Below are 15,840 nucleotides of genomic sequence, written 5' to 3' on the forward strand. Positions count from 1 at the left end.
ACTGAACTTTGGGGGTGGGGGGTAAACCTACTTTATTGGATAGGAAAGGTAACTATTAAGTCTAGACCAAGGTTTGCATTTGGTGATTGTTTTGTATTGTTACCGTTTGTTTCCACCACTCCTTCTTGTTTCTACTTTAATCTTAATTATTTCTTAAATAAGCCTACTTTTGTTTTATTGTTAGGGCTCATAGCTGCTGTGTGGTTTATAGGAGTGGTGGTTTAGGGTAATACCGGCAAAGTAGGGTACACTGCACCTTTGGAGGCAGAGGATTTGGATTTTCTGTGTGTAGTCAGTGTCAGCAGCTAAATACCACACGGGGCTCAGGTGCACCAATTGTTAACCTGCAAGGTGAATACAGGGCTGGTATAATCCCAAGGAGAGTGCTTGAATGGCTAAAACGATGGCAGAATTAGGTTGCTGATACCCAATCAAGCACAGGCAAGACTCCTTCATACTGGAGGCATGGGGTTACAATGTGATTCTCAGTCCTGGGTGCCCCAAGAAAAGTCACAGGCTTCCCTCACCCCCGTTGTGTGGACTTTCAGAAGCTTGCGAAACCCCTCCTCCCCCACAGCCCTAGGAGACCGAGCACCATCACCTCTACATGTCTTAGAAGACTCTGTGGGAAACTTCTGAATGCTCTTCCCGTTAAGCCTTAGATGGGATTAGATGGCAGCCCTTCCCCAACCTTCTCTAGATCTGTCAATCTTTTAATGAATTAAATAGGCTCAGAAGACTAAAAAAAGCCTACAAAGGGTATGTCTACACTACGGAATTAGGTCGAATTTATAGAAGTCGTTTTTTAAGAAATCGGTTTTATATATTCGAGTGTGTGTGTCCCCACAGAAAATGCTCTAAGTGCATTAAGTGCAGTAACTCGGCGGAGTGCTTCCACAGTACCGAGGCAAGCGTCGACTTCCGGAGTGTTGCACTGTGGGTAGCTATCCCACAGTTCCCGCAGTCTCCGCTGCCCATTGGAATTCTGGGTTGAGATCCCAATGCCTGATGGGGCTAAAACATTGTCGCGGGTGGTTCTGGGTACATATTGTCAGGCCCCCGTTCCCTCCCTCCCTCCCTCCGTGAAAGCAACGGCAGACAATTGTTTCGCGCCTTTTTTCCTGAGTTACCTGTGCAGATGCCATACCACGGCAAGCATGGAGCCCGCTCAGGTAACCATCACCGTATGGCTCCTGGGTGCTGGCAGACGCGGTACTGCATTGCTACACAGTAGCAGCAACCCATTGCCTTCTGGCAGCAGACGGTACAGTACGACTGGTAGACGTCATCGTCATGTCCGAGGTGCTCCTGACCACATCGGCCACGAGCACCTGGACAGACATGGGCGCAGGGACTAAATTTGGAGTGACTTGACCAGGTCATTCTCTTTAGTCCTACAGTCAGTCCTATTGAACCGTCTTATGGTAAGCAGGCAGGCAATACGGATTGCTAGCAATCCTATTGCATCATCTTCTGCCGGGCAGCCATGAGATGTGGATGGCATGCAGTCCTTCTGCACCGTCTGCTGCCAGCCAAAGATGTAAAAGATAGATGGAGTGGATCAAAACAAGAAATAGACCAGATTTGTTTTGTACTCATTTGCTTCCTCCTCCACCCGTCTAGGGGACTCATTCCTCTAGGTCACACTGCAGTCACTCACAGAGAAGGTGCAGCGAGGCAAATCTAGCCATGTATCAATCAGAGGCCAGACTAACCTCTTTGTTCCAATAAGAACAATAACTTAGGTGCACCATTTCTTATTGGAACCATCCGTGAAGTCCTGCCTGAAATACTCCTTGATGTAAAGCCACCCCCTTTGTTGATTTTAGCTCCCTGAAGCCAACCCTGTAAGCCATGTCATCAGTCGCCCCTCCCTCCGTCAGAGCAATGGCAGACAATCGTTCCGCGCCTTTTTTCTGTGCGGACGCCATACCAAGGCAAGCATGGAGGCCGCTCAGCTCACTTTGGCAATTAGGAGCACATTAAACACCACACGCATTATCCAGCAGCATATGCAGCACCAGAACCTGGCAGAGCGATACCGGGCGAGGAGGCGACGTCAGCAGGGTCACATGAGTGATCAGGACATGGACACAGATTTCTCTGAAAGCATGGGCCCTGCCAATGCATGCATCATGGTGCTAATGGGGCAGGTTCATGCTGTGGAACGCCGATTCTGGGCTCGGGAAACAAGCACAGACTGGTGGGACCGCATAGTGTTGCGGGTCTGGGACAATTCCCAGTGGCTGCGAAACTTTTGCATGCATTAAGGGCACTTTCATGGAACTTTGTGACTTGCTTTCCCCTGCCCTGAGGCGCATGAATACCAAGATGAGAGCAGCCCTCACAGTTGAGAAGCGAGTGGCGATAGCCCTGTGGAAGCTTGCAACGCCAGACAGCTACCGGTCAGTTGGGAATCAATTTGGAGTGAGCAAATCTACTGTTGGGGCTGCTGTGATACAAGTAGCCCACGCAATCAAAGATCTGCTGATATCAAGGGTAGTGACCCTGGGAAATGTGCAGGTCATAGTGGATGGTTTTGCTGCAATGGGATTCCCTAACGGTGGTGGGGCCATAGACGGAACCCATATCCTTATCTCGGCACCGGAGCACCAAGCCTGCGAGTACATAAACCGCAAGGGGTACTTTTCAATAGTGCTGCAAGCCCTGGTGGATCACAAGGGACGTTTCACCAACATCAATGTGGGATGGCCGGGAAAGGTACATGACATCTTCAGGAACTCTGGTCTGTTTCAAAAGCTGCAGGAAGGGACTTTATTCCCAGACCAGAAAATAACTGTTGGGGATGTTGAAATGTCTATATGTATCCTTGGGGACCTAGCCTACCCCTTAACGCCATGGCTCATGAAGCTGTACACAGGCAGTCTGGACAGTAGTCAGGAGCTGTTCAACTACAGGCTGAGCAAGTGCAGAATGGTGGTAGAATGTGCATTTAGACATTTAAAGGCGCGCTCGTGCAGTTTACTGACTCACTTAGACCTCAGCGAAACCAATATTCCCACTGTTATTACTGCTTGCTGTTTATGGCGGGGTGGGAGATTGAGGCAAATCGCCTGGCTGCTGGTTACGCGCAGCCGGACACCAGGGCGGTTAGAAGAGCACAGGAGGGCGCGGTATGCATCAGAGAAGCTTTGAAAACCAGTTTCATGACTGGCCAGGCTACGGTGTGAAAGTTCCGTTTGTTTCTCCTTGATGAAACCCCCCGCTCCTTGGTTCACGCTACTTCCCTGCAAGCTAACCACCCTCCTCTCCTGCCTTTAATCATTGCTTGCAGAGGCAATAAAGTCATTGTTGCTTCACATTCATGCATTCTTTATTCATTCATCACACAAATAGGGGGATGACTACCACGGTAGCCCAGGAGGGGTGGTGGAGGAGGGAAGGAAAATGCCACACAGCACTTTAAAAGTTTACAACTTTAAAATTTATTGAATGCCAGCCTTCTTTTTTTTGAGCAATCCTCTGTGGCGGAGTGGCTGGTTGGCCAGTGGGCCCCCCCCCCGCGTTCTTGGGCGTCTGGGTGTGGAGACTATGGAACTTGGGGAGGAGGGCGGTTGGTTACATAGGGGCTGTAGTGGCAGTCTGTGCTCCAGCTGCCTTTGCTGCAGCTCAACCATACACTGGAGCATACTGGTTTGGTCCTCCAGCAGCCTCAGCATTGAATCCTGCCTCCTCTCATCACGCTGCTGCCACATTTGAGCTTCAGCCTTCTCTTGAGCCCGCCACCTCTCCTCCCGGTCATTTTGTGCTTTCCTGCACTCTGACATTATTTACCTCCACGCATTCATCTGTGCTCTGTCAGTGTGGGAGGACTGCATGAACTCAGAGAACATTTCATCACGAGTGCGTTTTTTTTTCCTTTCTAATCTTCACTAGCCTCTGGGAAGGAGAAGATGCTGTGATCACTGAAACACATGCAGCTGGTGGAGAAAAAAAAGGGACAGCGGTATTTAAAAAGACACATTTTATAGAACAGTGGCTACAGTCTTTCAGGGTAAACCTTGATGTTAACATTACATACATAGCACATGTGCTTTCGTTACAAGGTCGCATTTTGCCTCCCCCCACCGCGTGGCTACCCCCTCAACCCTCTCTCCTCCCCGTGGCTAACAGCGGGGAACATTTCTGGTCAGCCGCAGGCAAACAGCTCAGCAGGAACGGGCTCCTCTGAATGTCCCCTTAAGAAAAGCACCCTATTTCAACCAGGAGACCATGAATTATATCTCACTCTCCTGAGGATAACACAGAGAGATAAAGAATGGATGTTGTTTGAACGCCAGCAAACATACACTGCAATGCTTTGTCGTACAATGATTCCCGAGTACGTGTTACTGGCCTGGAGTGGTAAAGTGTCCTACCATGAAGGACGCAATAAGGCTGCCCTCCCCAGAAACCTTTTGCAAAGGCTTTGGGAGTACATCCAGGAGAGCCGCGAATGCCAGGGCAAAGTAATCCTTTTACATGCTTGCTTTTAAACCATGTATAGTATTTTAAAAGGTACACTCACCGGAGGTCCCTTCTCCGTCTGCCGGGTCCAGGAGGCAGCCTTGGGTGGGTTCGGGGGGTACTGGCTCCAGGTCCAGGGTGAGAAACAGTTCCTGGCTGTCGGGAAAACCGGTTTCTCCGCTTGCTTGCTGTGAGCTATCTACAACCTCATCATCATCTTCTTCGTCCCCAAAACCTGCTTCCGTGTTGCCTCCATCTCCATTGAAGGAGTCAAACAACACGGCTGCGGCAGTGGTGGCTGAACCCCCTAAAATGGCATGCAGCTCATCATAGAAGCGGCATGTTTGGGGCTCTGACCCGGAGCGGCCGTTCGCCTCTCTGGTTTTCTGGTAGGCTTGCCTCAGCTCCTTAAGTTTCACGCGGCACTGCTTCGGGTCCCTGTTATGGCCTCTGTCCTTCATGCCCTGGGAGATTTTCACAAAGGTTTTGGCATTTCGAAAACTGGAACGGAGTTCTGATAGCACGGATTCCTCTCCCCATACAGCGATCAGATCCCGTACCTCCCGTTCAGTCCATGCTGGAGCTCTTTTGCGATTCTGGGACTCCATCATGGTCACCTCTGCTGATGAGCTCTGCATGGTCACCTGCAGCTTGCCACGCTGCCCAAACAGGAAATGAGATTCAAAAGTTCGCAGTTCTTTTCCTGTCTACCTGGCCAGTGCATCTGAGTTGAGAGTGCTGTCCAGAGCGGTCACAATGCAGCACTCTGGGATAGCTCCCGGAGGCCAATACCGTCGAATTGTGTCCACAGTACCCCAAATTTGACCCGGCAAGGCCGATTTAAGCGCTAATACACTTGTCAGGGGTGGAGTACAGAAATCAATTTTAAGAGCCCTTTAAGTCGAAATAAAGGGCTTCATTGTGTGGACGGGTGCAGGTTTACATCCATTTAACGCTGCTAAATTCGACCTAAAGTCCTAGTGTAGACCAGGGCTAAGACTCATGGGACGGAGTGTGTCAGGATGAACCTCCTAAAACTCATGAATGAGGGGGCAATGAGCCACCTAAAATTCACTGAGGGTTCTGCATGCCTCAGGAAATACACAACAAAGGAGAGGAAAGGCCCTCTTTATCCCACGAATGATCTCTTCAGTCCCCATACCTGCAGGTTTTGTAAGGTCCGTAGCGAGGGAACTGTACTCCTGGAGACCTCAGGATGTGTGTGGAAGCACACATGTGAAGAGAGAAAAGGAAATGGGGAAAATGGGGTTCTCGGGGGCTGGGGCAGGCAGCAGCGCAGGGAAACATTCCAACAGCTGAATCCAAATAACTGAAGTTTATTTCCTAGTCTCCATTCTGAAGCTAACATCTAGCAAGTAAACATTAGAAGCATTTTCTACCTATAACAAACGTTTCAGTGCATCTTACCTTACAAGCAGCATGTCTGATTAATTTCATTTTTGGTGGAAAGTGCCCCTTTCACCATTGACAACTCTTCCTAGTTATTGATTAGCATTTTAAGGCTTTTCTGCAGGAAAAGGGATTAGTTTCTCATGAAAGCATACGTCTGCACCAATTGTATGACATCCTATATATGCATCAGAACAGACCACAGAGACTGAAAATAAATAGCCAAAACAGATTGCTCTGTTTTTTTACTCCATAACAAAATACTTCTCTTGCTGAGTAGTATGCTGTCATGGATACATACATCTGACACTTTATGGAACTATTTATATATCTTTCTATCCATCATTATCCAAATAATAACTCTGTACATGTCATAAGAGTGACTAAATTATAGTTTTTTTTTTAAATAAATGTAATAAATATAGATGCATATTTACTTTCTGTAAATGGATGTAGTCGTCTTGCAAATGTTTACCTAGAGCTTGGCTACACTTGCGAGTTACAGCGCAATAAAGCCGCCCAGAGCGCTGTACCTCACTCCCTGTCTACACTGGCAAGCACGTACAGCTCTGTGTCTCCGCAGCTACAGCTCTGCTGGTCCTCCACCTTCCCCAGAGGAATACAGTTTGCTGCGCCACCACTGGTGCGCTGCGGCACCAGTGTGGCTGCCCAATGCGCTCTGATTGGCCTCCAGAAGTATCCCACAATGCCTGTTCTAGCCACTCTGGTCATCACTTCGAACTCTATTGCCCTGGCCTCAGGTGACCAACCGTCAGACCCACCCTTTAAATTCTCTGGGACTTTTGAAAATCACCTTCCTGTTTGCTCAGCCAGGCATGGAGTGCTCTCAGCAAATCTTTTCAGGTGACCATGCCTCCACGCACCAGGCGAGCCCCAAAATGGAGCAATGGAGAGTTGTTGAACCTCATCAATGTTTGGGGGGAGGAAGCTGCGCTCCAGCCGTAGGAATTACGATACCTTCGGGCAGATATCAAGGGGCATGAGGGAAAGGGGCCATGCCCGGGACGCACTGAAGTGCAGGATTAAAGTGAAGGAGCTGTGGAGTGCCTACCACAAAGCCCATGAGGCAAACGGCCACTCAGGTGCTCCCCCCGTGACCTTCCAATTCTACAAAGAGCTGGACGCGATACTTGGGGGCGACCCCACCTCCACTCCGAGCACCATCATGGACACTTCAGAGCGGGAGGAGGAGGAGAAAAGCAGGAGTGAGGGTGCTGGGGCAGAAACCCCAGAATCCCTGGAGGCATGCAGCCAGGAGGAAGGTAGCCAGTCACAGCAGCCGGTACTTGGTGGAGGACAAACAGAAGAGCAGGTTCCTGGTAAGTGGCTTTTTTTCGGGAAGGAATTTTTTCGGTGCGGGCTCTTTGGGCGAGGAGGGTTAGGGCTGCACGCATGCCTAGATGCGGAATAGCACATTGACATGCTCTATCGCATTGTGGTAATCAGCCTCCATTATCTCTTCGAAAGTCTCATCCAGAACGTGGGCAATGCGCTTGCGCAGGTTTATTGGGAGAGCCACCGTGGTCCTTGTCCCAGTTAGGCTAACGTGTACTTGCCACTGTGCCGCGAGGGGATCATTGCTGCACACAGGCAAGCTGCATATGGGCCAGGGCAGAAGCTGCATTGCAGTAGAAGACCCTCCCTTGCTTCCCAGGTCACCCTCAGCAGCGAGATATCTTCCAGAATGGACTCCTGTGGAAAATGTTGGGACAGTATTCGGTATAGGGGCTCCCTGCAGCTGTTGGCTCTCCCCAAGGCACAGAAACCCACAGGACAGTACAGCCATGAAACAATCAGTCCCCCTTGACCCTGTGCTTACTCACCATTTTGGGGCTCCCGTGGGTTACGTGCACTCTCTTTGGGATGGAAAAATTATGCTAGTGTGTAGACTGTGTGTGCCGTCCTTAAGTTTGGGGGAATCATTACTCTGTCTGGTATAAACAATGCTGCCTCTGTTAAGTGTTGCATTTTTCCTTTACAGATGCAACCTTGAGATCTCAGCAGTCCGTGTTATGACCAGCCAAGTGACTGCAAAGACTCGGGAAGAGGCCACGAAAAAGCAAAGAAGACACGCTGTAAGAAGTGATGCAGCAATCTCTTAAAGAGAATCAAAAAGCGCAGGAGTGGAGGGAAGAGCGAAAGCCGGATCTGCCAGGAAAACGCAGTGCCCCGCAAGCAAAGCACGGAGCTCCGGCAGTAAAGCACGGATCAGCTGATAAGCAACATGGAGCGCCAAGCAGACTCTATCCGGCGCTCGAAGCCATGCAGGCAGAGCACTACCGCTCTCCCTCTCACAGTCATTGTCCCAAAACTCTTTCCCTTGTGCCCTCATGTCACCTCCAACCCACTTTCCCCAACATCCGGGTTCTTATCGCCAGCAGCTGCCTCCAACACCTGTAGCTTCACTACCCAGCCCTGAAAACTACGACCCTAACCCACTGCACTCAACCCCCATCCTGAATTATAGCCATCCTGAAGTGCAGCTTTCATTGCACGGCACTTCAGACAGGAAGGCTGAATATGAGAACAGGACATAACGCAAATCTATGATTGAACCGTTCCCCACCCCACCCCCTTGCCCTTTCTGTTTCCCAAGCAGTTGTGTTTCTTTTCAATAAATGAATTTTGTTTTCAATAAATAGAGTTTTTGGCTTTGAAAACATTCTTTATTATTGCATAAAGTAAAAGATACCTTAGCACCAGTAAAGAAACAGGCACTGCAAGTCAGCTTAGCAAACACAGATTCCTACTAACATTGGAACCACTGCACTTCACTCCCATGCAGGGCACCAGACATTACTGGTGGTTTTCAGCCTCAAATTGCTCCCTCAAGGCATTCCTAATCCTTGCAGCCCCGCGCTGGCCCCCTCTAATAGCCCTGCTCTCTGGCTGTGCAAATTCAGCCTCCAGGTGTTGAATCTCAGAGGTCCATGCCTGAGTGAAGATTTCACCCTTCCCTTCACAAATATTATAGAGGGTACAGCACGCGGATATAACCGCAGGGATGCTGTGTTCGACCAAGTCCAGCTTCCCATACAGAGATCACCAGCGGCCCTTTAAAGGGCCAAAAGCACACTCCACAGTCATTCGGCACCAGCTCAGCCTGTACTTGAACCGTTCCTTGCTCCTGTCAAGGCTCCCTGTGTAGGGTTTCATGAGCCATGGCATTAACACATAAGTGGGGTCTCCAAGGATCACAATGGGCATTTCGACTTCCCCCACTGTGATCCTCCTCTTTGGGAAAAAAGTCCTGGCCTGCAGCTTCCTGAACAGGCCAGTGTTCCGAAAGATGTGTGCGTCATGCACCTTTCCGGGCCAGCCTGCGTTACTGTCAATGAAACACCCACAGTGACCCACAAGCGCCTGGAGAACCATATAGAAATACCCATTCCGATTAATGTACTCGAAGGCTAAGTGGGGTGGTGCCAGAATAGGAATATGAGTCCCATCTATCGCCCCTCCACAATTAGGGAAACCCATTTGTGCAAAGCCATCCACAATGTCCTGCACGTTACCCAGAGTCACGGTTCTTCTGAGCAGGATGCGATTAATGGCCCTGCAAACTTGCATCAACACAAGCCCTCTGTGGAGATAGAGGTGGTTAGGGATTATTTAGAAAAGCTGGACGTGCACAAGTCCATGGGGCCGGACGAGTTGCATCCGAGAGTGCTAAAGGAATTGGCGGCTGTGATTGCAGAGCCATTGGCCATTATCTTTGAAAACTCGTGGCGAACCGGGGAAGTCCCGGATGACTGGAAAAAGGCTAATGTAGTGCCAATCTTTAAAAAAGGGAAGGAGGAGGATCCTGGGAACTACAGGCCAGTCAGCCTTACCTCAGTCCCTGGAAAAATCATGGAGCAGGTCCTCAAAGAATCAATCCTGAAGCACTTGCATGAGAGGAAAGTGATCAGGAACAGCCAGCATGGATTCACCAAGGGAAAGTCATGCCTGACTAATCTAATCGCCTTTTATAATGAGATTACTGGTTCTGTGGATGAAGGGAAAGCAGTGGATGTATTGTTTCTTGACTTTAGCAAAGCTTTTGACACGGTCTCCCACAGTATTCTTGTCAGCAAGTTAAGGAAGTATGGGCTGGATGAATGCACTATAAGGTGGATAGAAAGCTGGCTAGATTGTCGGGCTCAACGGGTAGTGATCAATGGCTCCATGTCTAGTTGGCAGCCGGTATCAAGTGGAGTGCCCCAAGAGTCGGTCCTGGGGCCGGTTTTGTTCAATATCTTCATAAATGATCTGGAGGATGGTGTGGATTGCACTCTCAGCAAATTTGCGGATGATACTAAACTGGGAGCAGTGGTAGATACGCTGGAGGGGAGGGATAGGATACAGAAGGACCTAGACAAATTGGAGGATTGGGCCAAAAGAAATCTGATGAGGTTCAATAAGGATAAGTGCAGGGTCCTGCACTTAGGATGGAAGAATCCAATGCACCGCTACAGACTAGGGACCGAATGGCTAGGCAGCAGTTCTGCGGAAAAGGACCTAGGGGTGACAGTGGACGAGAAGCTGGATATGAGTCAGCAGTGTGCCCTTTTTGCCAAGAAGGCCAATGGCATTTTGGGATGTATAAGTAGGGGCATAGCGAGCAGATCGAGGGACGTGATCGTTCCCCTCTATTCGACATTGGTGAGGCCTCATCTGGAGTACTGTGTCCTGTTTTGGGCCCCACACTACAAGAAGGATGTGGATAAATTGGAGAGAGTCCAGCGAAGGGCAACAAAAATGATTAGGGGTCTGGAACACATGACTTATGAGGAGAGGCTGAGGGAGCTGGGATTGTTTAGCCTGCAGAAGAGAAGAATGAGGGGGGATTTGATAGCTGCTTTCAACTACCTGAAAGGGAGTTCCAAAGAGGATGGCTCTAGACTGTTCTCAATGGTAGCAAATGACAGAACGAGGAGTAATGGTCTCAAGTTGCAGTGAGGGAGGTTTAGATTGGATATTAGGAAAAACTTTTTCACTAAGAAGGTGGTAAAACACTGGAATGCGTTACCTAGGGAGGTGGTAGAATCTCCTTCCTTAGAGGTTTTTAAGGTCAGGCTTGACAAAGCCCTGGCTGGGGTGATTTAACTGGGAATTGGTCCTGCTTCGAGCAGGGGGTTGGACTAGATGACCTTCTGGGGTCCCTTCCAACCCTGATATTCTATGATTCTAAGTCCAACGGTCGACTTTCCCACTCTAAACTGGTTCGCGACTGATCGGTAACTGTCTGGAGTTGCCAGCTTCCAGAGTGCAATAGCCACCCACTTCTCCACCATCAGGGCAACTCTCAAACTCGTCCCCTTGCGCCGCAGGGTGGGGGCGAGCTCCTCACACAGTCCCATGAAAGTGGCTTTTCTCATCCGAAAGTTCTGCAGCCACTGCTTGTCATCCCAGACTTTCATGACGATGTGATCCCACCACTCAGTGCTTGCTTCCTGAGCCCAAATGTGGCGTTCCACAGTGCTGAGCATGTCCGTGAATGCCACAAGCAATCTTGTGTCGTACCCATTACACGACTCAATATCATTGTCGGACTCCTCACTGTCACTTTGGATCTTAAGGAATAGCTCGACTGACAAACATGACGTGCTGGCGAGATTCGTCAGCATACTCCTGAGCAGTTCGGGCTCCATTTCCCAGAGACCGAAATGGAACACAGATCACGCTGCACAGAAACCGTTGAAAGATGGCGCCAAATGTGGACGGAAACACAGGGATTGCTGGGATGCGAAGCGATGCATCACGGGGCATTGGGACAGGACCCAGAATGCCCCGCATCCCACACTCCCTTCCCACAACACCAGAATGGGAAGAGGTGCTCTGTGGGATATCTGCCCATAATGCACCTCTCCCAATGCCACTGCAAGTGCCACAAATGTGGCCACGAGAGTGCGCTGGCAGGTGGCAATGTGGACAGACTCCAGCGCTTTCCCTACTCAGCTGTACAAAGGCGGGTTTAACTCACAGCGCTGTACATCTCCAAGTGTAGCCAAGGCCCTAGCTAATGTTGTGATGTGGATTGTCTGACACAAAGGATTAACAGTTCTGTGATTAGCCCTTTACATGTTACCATTAAGCCAGTTTCAGCAAAACTCTGGATGTAAACTGGCCATCAGGAAGTTTAGACTTGGAAATTAGACAAAGGTTTCTAACCATCAGAGGAGTGAAGTTCTGGAATAGCCTTCCAAGGGAAGCAGTGGGGGCAAAAGATCTATTTGGCTTCAAGATTAAACTCGATAAGTTTATGGAGGAGACGGTATGATGGGATAATATGATTTTGGCAATTAACTGATCTTTAACTATTCATGGTAAATAGGCCCAATGAGGGATGTTAGATGGGGTGGGAAATGAGTTACTACAGAGAATTCTTTCCTGGGTATCTGGCTGGTGAATCTTGCTCACATGCTCAGGGTTCAGCTGATCACCATATTTGGGGTCAGGAAGGAATTTTCCTCCAGGGCAGACTGGAAGAGGTCCTGGGGGTTTTTCGCCTTCCTCTATAGCATGGAGCACAGGTCACTTGCTGGAGGATTCTCAGCACCTTGAAGTCTTTAAACCATGATTTGAGGACTTCAATAGCTCAGACATAGGTGAGAGGTTTATCGCAAAAGCGGGTGGGTGAGATTCTGTGGCCTGCATTGTGCAGGAGGTCAGACTAGATGATCATAATGGTCCCTTCTGACCTTAATATCTAGGAGTCTATGAGCACCATACTGAAGAGGAAAACTTCTAGCAAGGCTTACGTGCTATTACGCAACGTGCCATTGAACAGTTATTGTGGGGATGCAAACCATGTTGACTATATTTAAACCATAATTGCTTCTTTAACAGGCTTTGAGAATGTATAGACAATACTTCATATGTGTGGTATGCACTGCTGTATATTATGTAATATCCCCTGAGATGCCCAACAATACTTATCTAAGATCACAAATTGTATTGTTCTTCTTTATTTTGTTTGGTGCAGAAAAAGTATACATACTTTCAATGTATACAGAGTTTGAGCAAGTTGCACCTTACTTAAAGGGGTTTACAGATCCCACACAAAACTTGAGTAGTTAAGTTGTTATACAGATTTGTATTACTACTGATAACAGCAAAGAAGACAGAATTATGTAAAACAAAGGGCTAGAATTATTTAATTCCAAGGAAGTCAGAGGAAGACACTCAAGAAACATTGGCCAAACATATAACATTATTGAGATCGTATAATTCACCAGGAGTAAGTCATTCATAAGTATTATGCTACAATTGTGTTCTAGTTTGCTGAGTTAAGACATTTTTGCCAAATGTGTAATACTTAGACCCAATGACCAAGCTCCATTACATATAAGCAGCTTACAAAATATTTTACTAAGTGCTATTAAAATGTCACTCTTCTGTATTTCCTATCCCATCACTCCCATCTCTTTTTCTAGCCCAATTAATTCCGCAATACTGCAATCCAGTGGTTGACACAAAACAATCCACTATCACACAAGCAATCCTGTTACAGATATTAAATTGAGGTACCACTAAATGAATAAGGTAGTTGGAAGACACATTATCTAAAGGAAAGGGCTTTGATTTCCATACAAATACCTTGCTAATCAACACAGATGAGGAAGGGGAGACACAGAAAGTTGGTAAATATGGATATTTAATTGAAACCTGATTTAATTCAGGTTTTCAAGGCAAGCAGAAACTCTCCAAATATAGCTCAACCAACCTCCACACTAAACAGACACCTACATAAGTGTCACTCAGGCAGGGACTCAAGAAGCAAACCAATAAAATCCTTGTGGAGGGTGCAGGGGGAAGCAACCTCACTAAAATATAATACAAAATGTATAATTAAAATCTCCCGTTTTCCAAGGCTTGCTAATTACACGGTGCCTTTGCCTGTAGGGCCGCTGCCCTCTCGGGGATGCTGGAGGAGAGCACAGCCTGCAGCTATGGCTCGCCCCAGGCAGGGCATGCCCACCCGGAGGGACAGCCTGTGTGCATGTGGCCGAGGACAGGGGGAGGCTGGGACCCGGGGAGAGGGAGGAGGCGGAGCGCAGACAGGTGTGGGCCCCCGGGGAAAACTCGCGGGGGCTCTAGCCGCGGGCATCGGCGAGGATGCTCAGGGGAGGGGGGCGCACAGGCGGCAGGTTTACCATCCCACACCGCCGCTAGGGCCGCCCCCTTTCCGGGCAGGGCAGCCCCGCCGCCTCCGGGAGCCTGACGCCAGGGTGCCCCGGGCAGCGGCTACGCTCCCATCGCCCTTACCCCGGGGCTGAGCTTTGCTGTGGGCACAGCAGGAGCCTCCAGTAGCGCCGGGCGGACGGTGCCCAGCAGCCTCCTCCCCCGGCCCGGGCCCCGCGGGCGGAAACTCACGGAGATGGCTGCGCCGCAGCAGCTCGGCTCTGGGCCCCCGCGCCTTTCGCCCAGGCGCCAGCAACAAGCCCAGCCCCTGCGTCGCCGCGGAGGGGGTGGAGCTCCCGCTCTCTGGGCGCCAGGGGGCGGCCTGGAGCCCCCGTATCGCTACCTCGGGGGTGGGGGGAGCGAGGACCGCTAGGGCAGAGCAGCCCCGCCCTTGGCAACGCGCCGCCAAGCCGGCTCGCAGGCGCCCTGCCGGGGGAGGGGAGCGGAGGGCCTGGCCGATGGGGGCGCTCGCGGGGACTGGCGCTATGTAAACACTCCGCGGCCGTAGTGCGGGACCAGACTGGGCTATGCGGCCTGTGCGCCAACTCTCCCAGAGCACAAAATGGAACACCCTAGCCCCGCCCCTTCCCCGAGGCCACGCCCTCTGCCCCGCCCCCACTCCCTACATTCCTCCCCCCTCTGTAGCTCGCTCTCCCCACCCTCCCTCACTTTCACTGGGCTGGGGCAGGGGGTTGGGATGTGGAAGGGGGGCTCTGGAGTGGGGCTGGGTATGAGGAGTTTGGGGTGTAGGAGGGGGCTCCAGGATGGGGTTGAGGGATTTGGACTGCAGGAGGGGGGCTGCGGTTTGAGGCAGGGGGTTGGGGTCTAGGAGGGGGTGAGGGCTCTGGGCTGGGATGCAGGCTTTGGGGTGGGGCTGGGGATGAGGGGTTTTGGGTACAGGAGGGAGCTCCAGGTTGGGGGGGCTCAGGGCTGGGGCAGGGAGTTGGGGCTCGGGGCACAGGCTTACCTTGGGTGGCTCCCGGTCAGTGACGCAACTGCCTGTCCTGGCTTCATGCTGTGCCTTGTAATTGGCCAGCAGGTCCAGTGCCTAGGCAGGGGGGCCAGAAGTTTCCATATGCTGCTATTGCCCGCAGGCACAGCCCCCCCCCCCCAGCTCCCATTGGCCAGGAACAGCTCCGGTGCTTGGGGCAGGGGCAGCGTGTGGAGCCCCTTGGTCCCCCCACCTAGAAGCCAGACCTGCTGGCTGCTTCCGGGGTGCAGTGCGGTACCAGGGCAGGTAGGGACTAGCCTGCCTTAGCCCCGCAGCATTGCCGACCGGCCTTTTAACAGCCTGGTCTGCGGTGCTGACTGGAGTTGCATTGATCCCTTTTTGACCAAGTGTTTCCTGTCTTCGTTGAGTCTCTTTCTATTAGTGCATTGTACCATAAACTCACAGCTGATTTCACCCTTCTTCACAGTATTTTAGAATCATAGAAAGGTAGGACTGCACTAAAGGCAGGACTAAGTATTATCTAGACCATCCCTGACACGTGTTTATCCACAGGCTCCAGCTTCCTCCAGGCCCCAGGGGTACTTAATCCCCGACTCTTCACCAGACCCCCCCTCCTTTCCCCCAAGACCCCACCCCTGCCAGACCTCTTCCTGCTCCACTCTGCCCAGGTCCTGCCCCCACCCCTTCTCACAAGTCCCTGCCCTCACTGCACCCCACCTTGCCTCTTCCTGCCTAGTTCTGCCCTCCGCCCCCCCCCCCTTCCTGTCCCCTCCTCCCCCTCAAGCTGATCCCGGTGAGCAGGAGGTGCTGGGAAGGAAGGGGAA

At 50.7% G+C, this 15,840-nt stretch overlaps 1 protein-coding gene across 4 annotated transcripts in view; it reads right to left on the reverse strand.

Annotated features, from left to right (window-relative positions):
- CFAP97 (cilia and flagella associated protein 97) overlaps positions 1-15,169 on the reverse strand; it is a 57,888-nt gene extending 42,719 nt beyond the window's left edge. Inside the window, exons 1-2 of one of the 4 annotated variants that reach the window (XM_048847955.2) lie at positions 4,529-5,048; positions 3,796-3,941 (exon numbers count right to left, since the gene is read on the reverse strand). In XM_048847955.2, coding sequence (XP_048703912.2) covers positions 3,796-3,805 — 10 coding nt within the window. In that variant the 5' untranslated portion in view covers positions 3,806-3,941; positions 4,529-5,048. Of the gene's footprint in view, positions 1-3,795; positions 3,942-4,528; positions 5,049-14,148; positions 14,508-15,031 lie in introns of those variants that run through there. The other 3 variants (XM_048847958.2, XM_048847956.2, XM_048847957.2) reach the window with 3 other exon arrangements.
- Positions 15,170-15,840: the final 671 nt, after the last annotated feature.

This window comes from Caretta caretta, chromosome 4, assembly GCF_965140235.1.
Source record: "Caretta caretta isolate rCarCar2 chromosome 4, rCarCar1.hap1, whole genome shotgun sequence".
NCBI lineage: Eukaryota > Metazoa > Chordata > Testudines > Cheloniidae > Caretta > Caretta caretta.